The sequence below is a fragment of the Pseudorca crassidens genome, chromosome 10 (assembly GCF_039906515.1).
Source record: "Pseudorca crassidens isolate mPseCra1 chromosome 10, mPseCra1.hap1, whole genome shotgun sequence".
Classification (NCBI taxonomy): Eukaryota; Metazoa; Chordata; class Mammalia; order Artiodactyla; family Delphinidae; genus Pseudorca; species Pseudorca crassidens.
Window position 1 is genome coordinate 62,856,520 of NC_090305.1, and position 17,456 is coordinate 62,873,975.

At 41.1% G+C, this 17,456-nt stretch overlaps 1 protein-coding gene and 1 long non-coding RNA gene across 6 annotated transcripts in view; one reads left to right on the forward strand and one right to left on the reverse strand.

The window, feature by feature from the left end:
* The window catches only part of LOC137232318 (uncharacterized), a 557,085-nt gene that overhangs the window by 303,622 nt on the left and 236,007 nt on the right, over positions 1–17,456 (forward strand). The gene's annotated exons all lie outside the window — the stretch shown is intronic.
* The window catches only part of MYRIP (myosin VIIA and Rab interacting protein), a 221,280-nt gene that overhangs the window by 179,322 nt on the left and 24,502 nt on the right, over positions 1–17,456 (reverse strand). For all 4 annotated transcript variants that reach the window (XM_067754015.1, XM_067754014.1, XM_067754012.1 and 1 more), the window contains exon 2: positions 726–869. In XM_067754015.1, coding sequence (XP_067610116.1) covers positions 726–835 — 110 coding nt within the window. In that variant the 5' untranslated portion in view covers positions 836–869. The remainder of the gene's footprint in view (positions 1–725; positions 870–17,456) is intronic.

Sequence of the window (17,456 nt, forward strand, 5' to 3'; positions counted from 1 at the left end):
CCAAGGGAAAACAGGTTTATGGAGGAGGGGAGCTCATGATGACTTGCCATCAGGTTCTAACACACAAACCCCAACACATGACCGCATTTCCATCACTCTGACTTCTTCCAAATTTAGGCAGCAACAGTACTTCCAAGAACATCCCACGAGGAAATACCAACTGCAGAGGAGTCACAAGGCCCCCCTCTCTGGGTCTCAGCTTTTCCCTCTATAAAATGAGGAGGGTGATGCTGAGCCAGGTAACCCCATCCCAGCCTGGTGGTCACTTTCCTTGTACCAGGTCTTCAGAGCTTTCCTCCTGCACCATGGTAGCTGAGAGCTCTAACAGAAGATTGTACAGCTATGAATCTAATTCTCCTATTTATATAACACTTTGGTTATTCTTCAGTAGTACCTGCCGACAAGAAAATTAAAGCCAGGAGCAAGCTTGAAACAGCCACCGTCAGCACGAACTCCATCCATTCTAGAGCTAATAATTTACAGGGTGAGCAGCTGAACACAAACTTGACTGCGAGTGTGAACAGTCTCATTTCTGAGCTGACATTGTGATGCCCAGTGTTGAAGCTGGCCAGCCTGACTACCAAGAGAAGGACATTCTTCTTCTGTGTGTTTACATGACATAAAGACTTTGAGTGTAGGGCTGGCAGCAAGGAACACTCAGGAAGCCTGTTTCACTTGTCCACATATGGTTCACTGTACCCAGGTGGGAAATAGAAGCATCTCACCTGAGCCGCTCTTCCTCTTTTTTTCGGAGATTGAAGTCTCGCTGAACCACCTGGAGAACATGCTCTGTTTCATCATCGGTCAGACCAGACAGGTCCAGCTTCCTCCCCATGATTTAACACCAAACACAGACAATGGAACGAGACCTGAGAAATCAAAGGAGAGACCACAAATTGAGGGCAAGATAAAAGTCCTCCATGGATAAAATCAACCAATGTTGTTATTAAACAAAATTAGACACAGTGTTTACATAATATCGTATCCTGCTCTGCTCTCATACTCAGCAAATATTTACAGACAACTTCAGCAAGACTGTGGAGAAAAAGAGAAGGTAACTGGTCATCAACGGTGTCATTTATCCCAACTCTTAAATTAGAAAAAATAGATAAATTATTCTTTTTGATAGAATGAAGCATACATGAGACCTGGTGTGGATTTCCACAAAACACCAGAAGACAATATCTAAAACTTCTAAAGTTCTATGGTTTCTAAAGTTTCAAATTTTAAATATCACACATAATTGTAAGATAAAATAAATCATACTTTAAAAAAAATCATAGGGGAATTCCCTGGTGGTCCAGTGGTTAAGATTCTGGGCTTTCACTGCTGGGGGCCCGGGTTCAATCCCTGGTCTGGGAACTAAGATCCCACAAACCGCATGGTCAGGCCAAATAAATAAATAAAAATGTAAAAAAAAATCCTATATATACTATATCCCTTGAAATTTTTATCACATGACTATGAAATATAAACTAGAAATCAGTAAACTCTCCTCTGCAAAAAATATATATATAGTAAAATAATCTTTTTAGACATTTTCTCAGAACTAGAAAAGATGATATTTCAAAGACACACCTCCCAGCAGTGCATACCTAAAAATTATGGGAAATTATTATTTTTTTTTTTTTTTTTTTTTTTTTGCGGTACGCGGGCCTCTCACTGTTGTGGCCTCTCCCGTTGTGGAGCACAGGCCCGGACGCGCAGGCTCAGCGGCCATGGCTCATGGGCCCAGCCGCTCCGCGGCATGTGGGATCTTCCCGGACCGGGGCACGAACCCGTGTCCCCTGCATTGACAGGCGGACTCTCAACCACTGCGCCACCAGGGAAGCCCCTAGGTAGGTGTATTAATCGGCTAGGGCTGCTGTAACAGAGCACCACAGACTAGGTGGCTTAAATAACATAAATGTATTTTCTCACAGTCTTGATGGCTAGAAGTCTGAGATCAAGATGTCGGCAGAGTTGACTTCTCCTGAAGCCTCTCTCCGTGGCTTATAGATGGCCATCTTCTCCATGTGTCTTCACATGGTCTTCCCTCTGTGCACACCTATGTCTGAATTTTTCCTTCTTATAAGGACACCAATTATATTGGATTAGGGTCCACCCTAACACCTTCATTTCAACTGAACTGCCTCTTTAAATGTCCTATCTTCCAAACACAGTCACAATCTGAGTTACTGGGGTTAGGACTCCAACGTATGGATTTGGCAGGGGACACAACTCAACCTGTAACACTTCACCTTGCTCCCCCAGATATCTTGTCCTTCTTACATGTAAATTACATTCACCCCATCCCAACAGCCACCACAGTCCCAACCTATTGCAGCATCAACTCGAAGTCCAAATTCTCATCTCATTATTATCTAAATTAGGTATAGGTGAGACTTGAGGTATGATTCATCCTGAGACAAAATTCATTTCCCATTGTGAACCTGTGAAACCAGACAAGTTACCAGTTACCAAAATACAACAGTGAGGCAGGCATGGGATAGGCATTCCATTCTAGCTGGGAGAAATTGGAAAGGAGAAAGAAGTCTTAGGTCTCAAGCAAGTCTGAAAGCAGGGCAGATTCCATTAGAATTTTTTTATTAAGTTATACTTGACATACAGTACTGTATTAGTTTCAGGTGTACCCCATAGTGATTCGATATTTTTACACATTATGAAATAGTCACCACAATGAGTCCAGTTACCTTCGTCACCATACAAAGTTGTTACAGTATTATTAACCATGTTCTCTATGTGTACTTTTCTCCATGCATAGTCTCTGATTTGTTATTCTTTTAATAATTATTATCCCTGTGTGTACTTTACATCCCCGTGACTAATTTATTTTATAATTGGATGTTTGTACCTCTTCTTCCCTTCACCTATTTCATCTGTTCCCCTGACCCCCTGTTCTCCAGCAACCACCAGTTTGTTCTCTGTATTTATGAGCCTGTTTCTGTTTTGTTTTGTTTGTTTAAGGCTCAAGGATAATCCTCTTGGGCTCCATGCTCTGTCCTCTGAGCCCGCCAGGGTGGCTGTGCCACCTCCTTGGCCCTGGGTGTAGCCACAGCAGCTTGGCCCACCCTTGGTAATTGAGGAGGGACAGCCCCATTCCCCAGGTCATGGTGACAGTGGCACCCCTGCAGACCTCTGATTTGTCTTCAGGATCATTCTTCCCTTGTCCTGAAGGATAATCCATGTTTGTAGGCAAATAGCTCTACTGGCCCATCCTGTAGACTCTCAGAAATCCAGCAGCCTTCCCTCATTTGTCCTGTCTCTGTTTAGTCTAAGCTGGCAATGTTTCTGTTGATATGAATTCTCAAAAACTTTGTCAGCTTCCCATGCAGTTCACAGGGGCCAAGCCATCAGACAAGAGGTTCTCTACAGATCTGTCCTGAATAACTGCGTCTCTATTCCCAGCTTCTGCTGCAATGGTTGACTCGATCCGTGAGCCACACTCTAATCTCTTTAGCAAATGGTTGTCCAGCCACACCCCTGTTGCTCTCTACAGACAGACTTTCTCACTTTTGCAATATGGATAGACAGAATTTTCCAAATCTGCAAGTTCTGGTTCCTTTAGTGTGACAATTCCTTCTTCAATTTACCTTTCTCGTCTCACATCTTATTATAGCAGCAAGGACAAACCAGTCTTTAATACTTATTTTAGAATTCTTCTCAGCTAAATATCCAAGTTCATCATCACTTACAATTCTACTTTCCACAAGACACTAGAACACAATTCAACCAAATTCTCTGCCGCTTTATAACAAGGAACAGCTTTCCTTCAGTTTCCAATAACATCTTCCTCATTTCCGTCTGAGACCAGTACTTCTAACATTCATTTCTACCAACATTCTGTTCATGATGATATATGTGTTCTCTAACATGAGAGAAGCTTTCTCTGCAGCTCTCCTCTTTTCTTTCTTATTTTATTTTACTTTTTGGCCACACCGCCCTGCATGTGGGATCTTAGTTCCCCCACCAGGGATCGAACCTGTGCCCCCTGCAGTGGAAGTGCAGAGTCTTAACCACTGGACCACCAGGGAAGTCCCTCCACTTTTCTTCCTGAGACCTCACTATAATCACCTTTAACATCCATATTTCTACCAATAGTCTCCTCAAGGCAACCTAGGCTTTTTCTAACATACAGCTCAAAACTCTTCCACCCTCTACCCTTAGCCAGTTCCAAAGTCATTTCCACATTTTTATACAGAATAAGAAACAGAGATGGCAAATACACATATAAAAAGATGCTTAATATCATTGGTAGCTAGAGAATTGCAATGAAAACCATATTTCACACCCACCAAAATCATCTTTATCAAGTGTTGACAGGAGGTGGGACAATTTTGATAGACTGAGTAAAAATTGGTACAATCTCTTTATAACACAATTAGGCATCATTTTCAAAGTTGAAGATACATGTACCTTATGCATTAGCATTTCTGCCACACCTAGGTATATTCCTCAGATATAATCTTGCAAATATGCACCAACAGATAGGAATCGGGTTGAATCATAGGAAATAAATAGGAGCCTATAAAAATGCTTATTTCACATAGTTCAGCCTAACAGAAGAACATTAGTAACAGTCACATTCAAAATAGCAAAAAATAAAATAAAACAAATAAGTAAAACCTGTAAACCACCCCAAACATCCACAAGCGGGAAGAAGGATAAACAAATATTGTATACTTGTTTCATACCAATGGAATACTCCAGTGCAAGGAAAAAGAACATTCTGAAGGTATATTCCACATAGATGAATCTTAAAAACATGCTGTTGAGATAGAGAAGCCACATATATATGCATGTACAGCATACAAACAGTATGACTCCTTTTATATAAAGTTCAAAAACGCAGAAAGTCAAGAATACATATATTTTTAGGAATAAATGTGATAAAACTATACAGAACAAAATGGGACCTCTGTGGAGGAGAGAAAAGATTTGGCTAGGGATAATCACATTATGGGTGGGGAGAGTGCCTAGAGCACCTGCTGGTCTGAGGGAGTGAATTAGAAATAAGGTCCCACCCCTAGGCTGCTCAGGAAAGGGGAAGCTTCATAGCTGCCATCTTCTAGTCTCCCGATGAGCAGGGAGAAACAGATTAGAGGGCACAGGGAAAATGCAGACCGACTTCTTGCTTTCAAACACCCCATTAAAGGTGATAATGGCACTTTGGAGTTTCCCAGAAGGTGACATGTCTGCCCCCTTCATTTCACTTCACTGGCTTTTGGTTCCTGAGAATTCCAAATGAGATTCTAAGATGCCCAGTTAGTACGAGACAGAAGTGACAGCTCTGATCATATCAAATCTAAAAAGAATGATCAGGACTCAAGAGGGGTAAATGTTTCTGTAAAGAAATAAATAAAGTAGCTGTAAATGGATAAGACAGAGAATAATGAGAAACCCTTTTTGGGAAATGGTAAAAGCTTCTTCCCTTTTCTACAGGAAACACAATTAGATTCCCTGCACAAGAGAAAGAGCATCGTTAGGGCTGGAAAAGCCTCAATGTCCATGAGTCAAAGGTCACAAAAGTATGACTCTTTCATTGCCCAAAGGGAAGTGATTCCCCAGACACAAAACCAGTTCAGATGCTCTGACTTCCAGACCCGTGCTCCTGCCCCTGGATTTCTCTGGTTTATACTCAACTAAGATGGTAGCAGAGAGAATACATTTTAAAATTTAGTAATGAGAAAATTAATAAACTTCAAGATTTAATTATATCACCATTTCCCTAATGTGTGTTTCTCAGGTCACTGTTCCCACAAGCAATCTGAGAAAGGAGAGCTCTGTGATGAAATAAAGGTGAGAAATGCCTCAAACTGTATTGCCCTCTGAGGGATACACAGTGCATATAAGCTTATCAGAACCTCTAAGAAGTCTGTCACTAAAGAACCAGTCTGATTTTGTTTATCCCTGTAGTTCTCAAATGCATTTGTCTGCAGATACCTCTTTCTTTAATAACAGCTACCTCTTAACATCCAAAGAAATGACTATTGGGGAATTATTGCCATAAGTCCATCCCATGATGACAAATTCCAGTAACTACTCTAATATAATTACTGAATTGATTTAGCTGGGGTTTTTATGCGATTATCATAAGAAGCTACAGAGTTATATGAGCTTTAGAAGAAGCTGATGACTTAAAAAGGAAAGCAAATGGAAACAAATTTAAAGATAGAAAACCAAAATAAAGGTAGAATTGTTTATACTATTCTTGGCTAGAACAACTAGAGGAAGGATACAGATACTTCTGTAGGAAACTAGTAAGCACAACCTTGCAAATGAAAAAAAACAGACATTCCAAGAATATGAAATACATACATAATGGGAGGTTCATAATGAAAGGTCAATGTCTACACAAGCGACATTCTAGAAAGGAACCTAGAACAGATGAGTCAAGGACAAATGCATGCATGGGATCTTTACAAATACACAGTGTGTGTGTGTGTGTGTGTGTGTGTGTGTGTGTGTGTGTGTGTGGTGGTGGTGGTGGTGGTGATGATGATGATGATGATGCACCTAATACAAAGAGAGAAGTACAGAGATTAACTTGGACTGTCCAAAGTCCTAAGAGTAATAAAGGGTAAATACTGCTAGGGCTTCCCTCTTTGACCATGGCTAGATCTTGACTAGAACTGAAAAGAAATTTCTTATTCCTACAAAGGAATCGAAATGTTAGGGCTATCCCATTTAAGGCATTTTTTATCAGGGGGTAAAAAAGGAAAAGAACTTGCCTGGGAAGGAAAGAAGAAAGGCACAAATGGTCCGATATGTACTTTCACTGTGACTTTCTTTGGAGCAAGTGGTGCTTGGGCTGTAAGACTCACTGATCTTCACCTTCAAGGGTGTTATTCCTGCTATGAACAGCCCATTCTCCGAGACTCATCCTTTACCTGAACACAGGAATGGCCCAGAGGAGACATGGTCACACCACCAGGGCACAGCTTATTGGACCAGGGGTGTCACCTGACCCATACTGGATGTTAGATTCTATCTCCTGGGAATGATATTAACAGGAGTGAGAAAAAGGAATTGAAGAATACTGAATAAATTATGGTGGATAACTTCCCAAATTTGATGAAAAGTGTTAATCTGCTCATCCAAGAAGCTCAACAAACTCTAGGTAGGATAAATTCAAAGAATGCACATCTAGACACATCATAGTCAAATGGTCAAAAGCCAAAGAAAATACAGAATCTTGAAAGTAAAACAGAAAATGACTCATCACACATGAGGGATCCTCAATAAGGTCAACTGCTGACTTCTTATCAGGAATCTTGGAGGCCAGAAGGTATTGAGATGATATATTCAAAGAACTGAAAGGAAAGGACTTTATCCAAAAATTCTATATCCAGAAAAGTATCCTTCAAAAATGAAGGATAAATTAAGACAATTAAGGCATTCCAGATAAGCAAAAACAGAGAGACTTTATCACTAGCAGACCTGCCTTACAAGAAATACTAAAGGAAGTCTTTGTAGCAAAGACTGACAGAATTAAAGGAAGAAATGGACAATTCAGCAATAATCATTAGAGATTTCGATATCAACCTTCAATAATAGAACAACTAGCAAAACATCAGCAAGGATATAGAAGATTTAAGCCATATTATAAGCTACCTAGATCTAACAGACACCTACAGAACACTCTACATGATGGTACAACATATATTCTTCTCAAGTGTATGTGGAATATTCTCCAGATAGACCATATATTAGGCTGTAAAATAAATCTCAATACATTTAAAGGAGTTGAATAATATAAAATCTGTTCTCTAACTACAATGGAAGAAAATTAGAAATTAATAACAGAAAGAAATCTGGGACATTCACATGTATATGGAAATTAAACAATGTACTCTAAATAACCAAAGGGTCAAGAGAAATAAGAAAATACCTTGAGATAAATAAAAATGAAAACACATGTACTTATGGGATGCAGCTAAACCAGTGCTTGGGGTAAATTTATAGCTATAAACACCTATATTAAAAAGGAAGCATCACAAATCAATTACCTCACCTTCTACCTTAAGAGACTGGAAAAAAAAAAAAAGCAAACTGAACCCAAGTAAGCAGAAGGAAGGAAATAATAAAGACAAATCAATGGAATAGAAAAACAATAGAGAGAAGTCAACAAAACCCAAAGTTATTTCTTTGAAAAGATCAATAAAATTGACAAACCTTTGGCAAGGCTGACCAAGAAAAAAACAAAAGATTCAAATTACTAAAATCAGGAATGAAAGAGGGCCATCACTATTGACTTTACAGAAATAAAAAGGATTACAAAGGAATGCTGTGAACAGTTGTATGCCAGAAAATTAGATAACCTAGATGAAATGAAAAAAATCCTAGAAAGACACCTACAAAAACTAACTCAAGACAAAATAGACATCCTGAATATATCTATAACTAGTAAAGATTTTGAATTAGTAATCAAAAACTTCCACAAAGAAAAGCGAAGGGTTAGGTGGCTTCACTGGTGAATTTTATCAAACATTTAAAGAAAAATTAACACCAATCCTTCACAAACTCTTCCCCAAAACATAGAATAGGAGGAAACACTTCTTAACCCATTTTAAGAAGCCAGTATTATCCTGATACCAAAAACACAAGGATATCACAATAAAATAAAACTATAAACCAATATCCCTTATGAATATAGATGAAAAAATCCTCAACAAAATATTAGCAAACAAAATCCAGCAACATACAAAAAAGGATTATGTACACCATAACAAAGTGGGATTTATGCCAGGAATGCAAGGTTGGTTGAACATGTGAAAATCAATGAATATGATATAGCATATTAATAGAATAAAGGACAAAGATCACATAATCTTAATACAGAAAAGCATTTGATAGAATCCAGTACTCTTTCTGATATAAATACTCAATAAACTAGGAATAGAAGGGAGCTTTCTTGAATTGATTAAGGCTGTCTACAAAAAACTCACAGCCAATATCATACTCAATGTGAATGAATAGATGCTTTCCCCCCAAATGTCGTGAACACAGCAAGATTGTCACTTTTACCATTTCTATTCAGTATTGTACTGGAGGTTCTAGCCAGGGCAACGGGCAGGAAAAAGAACTAAAAAGCATCTAAATTGGGAAGGAAAAATTGGGATTATCTATATTCAGAGAAAACATTAATCTCATATATAGAAAATTCTAAGGAATACACATACACAAAACCAATTAAAACCAAAAAACTGAGATCAGCAAGGTTGCAAGATGCGAGATCAGTATACACAAATCAATCATATTTCTATACACTATAAATGAACACTTCAAAAAATGAAATTAAGAAAACAGTTCTATTTACAATAGCATCAAAAAAATAAAATACTTATGAGTAATTTTATCACAAGAAGTTTAAGACTTATACACTAAACACAGGAAACACATCCCATGGATTGGAAGACAATGTTAAGATAGCAGAACTTTCAAAATTGATTTACAGATTCAACACAATTCTTATCAAAATCCCAGCTTCTTTTTTTGCAAGAACTGACAAGCTGATCCAAAAATTCATATGGAAATGTAAGGGCCGAGAGAATCCAATACAACCTTGATTGCTAAATGAATGAAAAAATTTAAAAAGTAATTCCTTCTGGCCTATGAATGGCTGTCCCCAGGCATACTCTGCAGACTAAAATTCTACAAGGGACCCTTGCAGAAAAAGGGTCAGATCTGCAGAAAAGCCAGATCAGCTCCAAGCCTAGCTGCACAGGGAACCTATGGCTTCCTATAGTCTGGATGCCATCACCCTGAGACTGCCAGGCATCAGCTCTTATAGCCCCTGTGACCTCCATCTGAACCACTGACCCTCCTGATACCTCATGGAGACTCCAAGCTCATGGTATTTGAGGCAAAACTTCCTTCCCCATTAAACAGAAGTGATACTATGATTTTATTTCTGGCAAATGAGAGCAGCTCTAGAAGTTGAAAATTGGTGGGGAGATCTCATTATCCCCATCCATTTGAGAGTTGATGGCATTTTCTACCTATTAGATCCTGGTGGAAACTTCTTCAGAAGTAAGGATGGTAAAAGTGGGGGAGCTGCTGCCACAGCCTCTGCTGGCAACAGGTATTGGGAGATATTTCAAATGGTATTAGATGGGCACACACCCCCCCTGAGCACAGAGTGGAAGGAGTTAGCAGGAGGAGGGGGGTGGAAGGGAAATAAAATTGGAGACTAAACCAGTCGTTCTCAACTGAGCACCATATTGCCTCCCAGGAGATAATCAGCAATATCTGGAGAAGTTTTTAGTTGTTTCTAATAGGGGTGTGTTACTGGCATCGAGCGGGTGGAGGCCAGGGGTTGCTACTGAACATCCTATGATGCACAGGACAGCTCCCCGCAACAAAGAATTATCTGGTCCAAAATGTCAATAATGCCAAGGTTGAGAAAACCTGGTCTAAATTGAAAGCTACATAGCTGTCAGCCTCTTACTATGTGCTTCCCAGTAGCCCCAGGTATGCCCAGCAGAGTTCACAAAGGGGCCTTCACTACTGCTACAGTACAGGCCTTCACACTGAAATTAAACCATTGGTTCTCCGGTTTTCAGGCTTCCGACTCAGACTGTAACTACATCACTGGCTCTCCTGGGTCTCCAGCTGCATATCTTGGGATTTGTGAGCCTACATGGTCATGTGATCCAATTCCTGATAATAAATCTTTTTTATTTTATACATATACACACACACACATATAGAGAGAGACACACATATCCTATTGGTTCTGTTTTTCTGGAAACTCTGGCTAATACAGACACATATACACATTACACATGACTGGCAAATAAATGACCTGGTTTATAAACCTTGATTGCATTTTTCTGGCCTTATCTGCAATGACCAAACTAACAGGTCTGTAGTAGAGCCCAGTGCATTTCTCTGCCATCTTGAATTAGAGCAATGCCTACAATCCCCTGCTTTTGTTTTCTGAGCCTTTGGTCACAGTGGAAGCCCTGCAGTGCCTCTCCTGCCTTTTGCGCTTTTTCTCTGTCTGCTTCCCATCCTTTGGGTGTTTTCACGTTGATCCCTTGCACAGAGGACAGCTAATGAACACTCGATAAAAATACACAGCTCTTCAGCCCACTGAGAATTTCCTCTTCAGTTTCAACTGGATAATGATGCTCTTTGCTCCCTCTATATATAAAAGTCTGGTACACTTCTTCTGACTGTAATAAAAGTGTGTCAAGATAAGAGTTGACAGCTGGCTGCATTTGGAACTTGACCACATAAGACTGTGAAAAAATACGCATTAAAACTTCACTAATTCAGACTTCATCAATTCCAAATTTGTGATCAAACATGGTAGGCTAAAATTTACCATTCCATTTGTTCTCAAAACACAGGGATTAAGACAGTGAATAGTAGATGAGAAAAGGAGAATATTTACCTTCCAAAGAGAGCAAATTATTATCAGGTACTTACTTAGAAGTATCAATTTATATGTAAACAGCACAATTACAGTGTAAGCAAATAACAGCTGCAGAGCCTGGGTTTTTAGTATGCAAACCTCAGAGGGTTCCCCTAGTCACGCACATTGGGACTTAATCTTAGGACCCAGGGTGAGTACTGTTTGTTCACACCTTCAAGGCTGGGACAGCTGGCGATAAAGGATAAAGGATAAATCAGGCCCAAAGTGGTAAGGGCTACCTGAGGAATGGGCTGGGAGTCACTGCCCCTGGATCAGGGGAAAGAGGGAGGGCAGGAGCCAGAGATGGAGAGACTTCCGGGTGTCGGTCCTGCCTCGGCCAGGGCCCTTAGGTGGGGCAAGGGTTGGCAGGTATCCAGGCTGAGGGAGGAGCACAGGCAGAAGCTTCCCTTAGCGATGGGCATATCACTCAATATGTCTGCTGCAGGATTGCAGAGGGAGTCTGTGAAGCTCTGTTAAAGAGCTTGGACTTCACCCGAGGGCCCTGGGAGCCACTTTAGGGTCCTAAACAGGCGAGCAACCCGAGATAACAGCGTTTGTGCTTTCCTGGGGTCACACGGGTCGTGGTGGGAAGCTGGGATGGAGGTGAACAGGGACAGAGGCAGTCACCTGGAAGCCACTGCAGTTGTCTAGGTGGGAGCTCGAAGTTGAGAAGAAAGCAGAGAAAATGACTCAAAGCTGCATATTTACTCCTTGATTAAACTCTTGCCTCTTGGAAAATGTTCAGGCAGGTCAAAGTTCACCTCCCAATGGGCAGCTCCTTCCCTCTCCCTCCTCCTTCCCAAGATGGCATTTGGCAGGAGGGGCAGGCTTTACTGCTCTTGGCAATAAAGACCAGTACACACAGAGTCCTTCTAGGCTGGGCTCTGCCATGGGGGCTGGTCTGGTGTCTGGACTATAACTATGTAAAGGGGGAACTGGTCTTCTTTGTCCTTTGTCATGAGTGGCATGCTCAGCTGTTACTTGTGGGTTGGTGACATTTGTTTGTTGATTGATTGATCTGAGAGCAGCCTATCAAAAAGAACTCTTGCCAAATTTCACCAAGTCCTGCCACAGTGCTGTTACTAAGTGTCAACTATTCTGTGCCAAATAAGATCATCCAAAATGCCTACCAAATGTCTAAAACTCAATAAATGACTTTGAAACTCAGAGATATAGTCTATACATGAGTAGAGAGCAAAATGGCCTCAATAAGCTAAAGGAAGACAAAGAAATAAAGATAACATCTTAAAGAAGAGGAAATGAAATGTATAGAAATAGTAAACTCCCAAATGAGGGGTACTTTTCAAACGTGTGGTAAAAAGTCAGTTTCTAAACCAGCTCCCACTGTAATTCAAGCCCGGTGTGCCAAGACCAGACATCTGTGCCCTAAGCAGCACCTCCTCCAGGCCCTAGAGTGAGACAGAATCAGCACACTGCCTCTCCAGCAGCAGCCTCAGTCCCAACCACATAGTTTAGCCTGTTGTTTCTCTGATGGGTTGTTCTAGACTGTCTACAGCTGTTGTTTTATTGTTATTGTTATTTTAATCATCAGTTAGCCTTTCAGTAAAAACAGAGGCTTGAAGCTTGGCGGGAGTTTTTGCATTTTGGAGACGACACATAGAAACGTACAAGTATGCTGCTGTCAGCCATTTACTATGTAAACTGTAAGCATCCAGTTTTGAGTGGGGCCCAGAGCTAGAGAATATTTACCTTCCAAAGAGAGCAAATTATTATCAGGTACTTACTTAGAAGTATCAATTTATATGTAAGCAGTCCAGGCGGCACTACCCGAGGCTCTGTCCCTTGGTTTATGCAGGACCCAACAGATGCAATGATATCAAAGTGTCCACAGCAAAGAGAGATGCCATACAGGACCTCTGGGCAGCTCTAGGAGAAGCACCGCAAAGGCTTTCAAGGGTGTGTTAAAGCAGAACTACACCCTCCTCTACAGGTAACTATTCTCCTTTTGAGAAATAGCTCATGCTTGCTACCAGGCCCTGGTACTGAATGCCTAACTAGGGGACATCAAGTGACCATGTGACCAGCAGAAGCTAGCTCTGAGCTGCTTGTTAGGCTTGGCGTGCACAGTAGGGACCCAATGTCAAGTGGAAATGCTATATAAGAACTTAGACCCAATCTGTTCCAGAAGGTGTAAGTTGCATGGGCAGGTGACTCAGACTCCCATGTCTCCTATGTCTGCTGCTATGTCTCCTCTCCCACAATCCACAGCTACGTCCTCATAGAAAGTTCCTGGTGATCAACCAACATAAGAGGAAAAACCTCAGTCTGGATTTGTGGATGATTCTGTAAGAAATCACTGACACCTGCCCGAAGTGGACAGCTGTAGCATTACAGCCCCAGTCAGGGGTGACCCTGAAGGATAGCAGTGAGGGGTCACCCTGCTGGTGGGCAGGATTTCAAGCTGTATACTGATCTTCCACATCGTCTGGACCGAGAGATGTCTGGAAGAATGGAACAGACATCAATTCGTGGACAGTAGCCAACAGAACGGCAGATGGGAAAAGAACAGGTTTGGGAGATCAATGACAAGGAAGTTTGAGGAAGAGGTGTGTGCAGATCTCTCAGAGAAGCAGAGTGTGATGATATTTGAATATCTATGCGGAAGTTCTCAACAATCCGGTGGACAAGAGGACACCCGAGGAGGTGAGGCAGCCTCTTCCCCAGTGCTTATTCAGTGAGCCCTTGTACAAAATTGACATGGCAGGAGGGTCCAACAACGTGGCTACACATGGGTCCAATCTCACAGACTTCCTCTTTGCAGGCCTAATCTGCCTGTCATCACTGCTGAGGACCCATCTTCCCAACACCAGAGACGAGTGCTGAGCTGTGGATGGGGGGAAGCCAGCCAGTCACCTGGTGGCAGAGTGATTGCACTAGATCTTCTGTCATAGAGGGGTTAGTGAGTCCTTCCTGGAATACATATGTATAAATTTTCCATCTATGCCTGCACCTTTATCCATCACTTACAGAATACTCGATTCACTGTCATGGCTCCCCGCAGCATGTTGTGGCTGACCAAGAAACTCATTTACAGCAAACAAAGTTTGGCCATGGACTCACGTCCATGGAATTCACTTATCTCACCGATGTACCACATCACCTGGTGGGATGACCTACTGATGACTTCTGATCCAGCAGTTTTCTACCTCTGGACCAGATGATCTTCAAAACACCTCTGTGACCTGATCTTTTTGAATGCTGTGGTGTCTGCAATGACCCAAGGCCTGAGTGCAATAAATAGGTTTCTTTCTTTCTTTTTTTGAAGCTTCAATATAGTAAAAGTTGAAATAAATGTTGGAACTGGACTGCAGTGTACATTTTTCAAAAGGAAAATAGTTTCAAATGGAAAGGCTTACAGTAAAATATTGTGCTCAGCTAAGCCTTTCAGACTGCGGTTATACTCAAACATATGTAAGCAATAATATTAAAAAAGAGATTTGATCCTAGATAATGTCCTATTGGATAGAGAAAAAAGAGGAGAGCAAGGTTGCTCTAGGCAATAAAAAAGGAAACAGAAATCTACAGTTCAGTACCATGGCAGGAGGGAAATTGTTTAATGATCTTCAACATTAGCCTGCTCCTTGGCGGGTTTCACCAACCCAGCTATACTTCAGTAATACGTCTTCACATCGGCAGGAGGTTCAGAGACACATACTTTAATTAAAGTTAGCTACTTCAAAGATAATTAAAGGTGTGCTATAGAAATCTCTAGACAAGATTATAGAACTCTGAAGCAGAAGCTAACCAAAAAGCTGCAGCTTTATTTTATTTTGTTTTTTTTATTAGCTTGTTCTTTTTTTTGTGGGCGGGGGGGCTGTGTTGGGTCTTTGTTGCTGCATGCACTTTCTCTAGCTGCAGCGAGCGGGGGCTGCTCTTCGTTGTGGGGCACGGGCTTCTCATTGCAGTGGCTTCTCTTGTTGCAGAGCATGGGCTCTAGGCGTGCAGGCTTCAGTACTTGCAGCACATGGGCTCGGTAGTTGCAGCACGCGGGCCCTAGAGCGTGCGGGCTTCAGTAGTTGTGACGCACAGGCTCTAGAGTGCAGGCTCAGTAGTTGTGGCACATGAGCTTAATTGCTCCGCAGCATGTGGAATCTTCCCGGACCAGGGATTGAACCCGTATCCCCCGCATTGGCAGGTAGATTCTTAACCACTGCGCCACCAGGGAAGTCCCTTAAGCTTTATTTTAAATGAAGTGGTTCAGCACTTGAGAAGGACTACAGAAGGCAGGGAACGTAGTTTAGCACTGAGTAGTAATGACAATGGATATTTAATTCAAATTGGATAGAAATGGAAAACAAATTGTCTTCATTTTTAAAAATTTTAACGAAGTATAGTTGATTTACAATGTTGTATTAATTTCTGCTGTACAGCAAAGTGACTCAGTTATACACATATATATATATACATATTCTTTTTCATATTCTTTTCCATTGTGGTTTATCAGAAGATACTGTATATAGTTCCCTGTGCTATATAGTAGGACACTGTTGTTTATCCATCCTATATATCACAGTTTGCATCTGCTAATCCCAAACTCCCAATCCATCTGTCCCCCAGCCCCTTCTCCCCCTTGGCAACCACAAGTCTGTTCTCTATATCTGTGAGTTTGTTTCTGTTTCATAGATAAGTTCATTTGTGTTATATATTATTTTATTATTTTTTTTAAACATAACTTTTTTAAACACCTTTATTTGAGTATAATTGCTTTACAATGGTGTGTTAGTTTCTGCTGTATAACAAAGTGAATCAGCTATATGTGTACATATATCCCCATATCTCCTCCCTCTTGCGTCTCCCTCCCACCCTCCCTATCCCACCCCTCTAGGTGGTCACAAAGCACCGAGCTGATCTCCCTGTGCTATGCGGATACTTCCCACTAGCTATCTGTTTTACATCTGGTAGTGTATATATGTCCGTGCTACTCTCTCACTTTGTCCCAGCTTACCCTTCCCCCTCCCCATGTCCTCTAGTCCATTCTCTACGTCTGCGTGTTTATTTCTGTCCTGCCCCTAGGTCCTTCAGAACCTTTTTTTTTTTTTGGATTCCATATATATGTGTTAGCATACAGTATTTGTTTTTCTCTTTCTGACTTACTTCACTCTGTATGACAGACTCTAGGTCCATCCACCTCACTACAAATAACTCAATTTCGTTCCTTTTTATGGCTGAGTAATATTCCATTGTATATATGTGCCATATCTTCTTTATCCATTCATCTGTCGATGGACACTTAGGTTGTTCCCATGTCCTGGTAAATGGAGCTGTAAATGTATTGTATTTGTGTTGTATTTTAGATTCCACATATAAGTGATATCATATGGTAATTGTCTTTCTCTTTCTGACTTGCTTCACTTAGTATGATCATCTCTAGGTCCATCCATGATGCTGCAAATGGCATTATTTTATTCTTTTTATGGCTGAGTAATATTTCATTGTGTATATATAAATACCACATCTTCTTTATCCATTCATCTGTCGATGAACATTTAGGTTGTTTCCATGTCTTGGGTATTGTAAATAGTGCTGCTACGAACATGCAATGCATGTATCTTTCTGAATTATAGTTTTGTCTGGATATATGCCCAGGAGTGGGATTGCTGGGTCATATGGTAATTCTATTTTTAGTTTTTTGAGGAACCTCCATACTGTTCTCCACAGTGGCTGCACCAATTTACATTCCCACCAACAGTGTAAGAAGTTTCCCTTTTCTCCACACCCTCTCCAGCCAAATTGTCTTGTTTTCCTCAAAATCCAAAGGTAACACACTAAAAGCATAACGTAAATATTCCGTAATGTGGCCAATGGAATTTGCTATAGTTTCTGCCCACTGATTCTAAAGTCAGCAAACACTGCTTGGTGCCCACTTGGACCCAGTGATGTGCCAGACAGAGGAGAACCCAGAAAGAAAGCACATGGCCCTGCTCTGAATTTCCACAGACATGGGTGGGAGATGATCTGCTAACAATGTGCACCCCAACCTGGTCTGGCCGGGACCCCTTTCCTGAGCCATCTC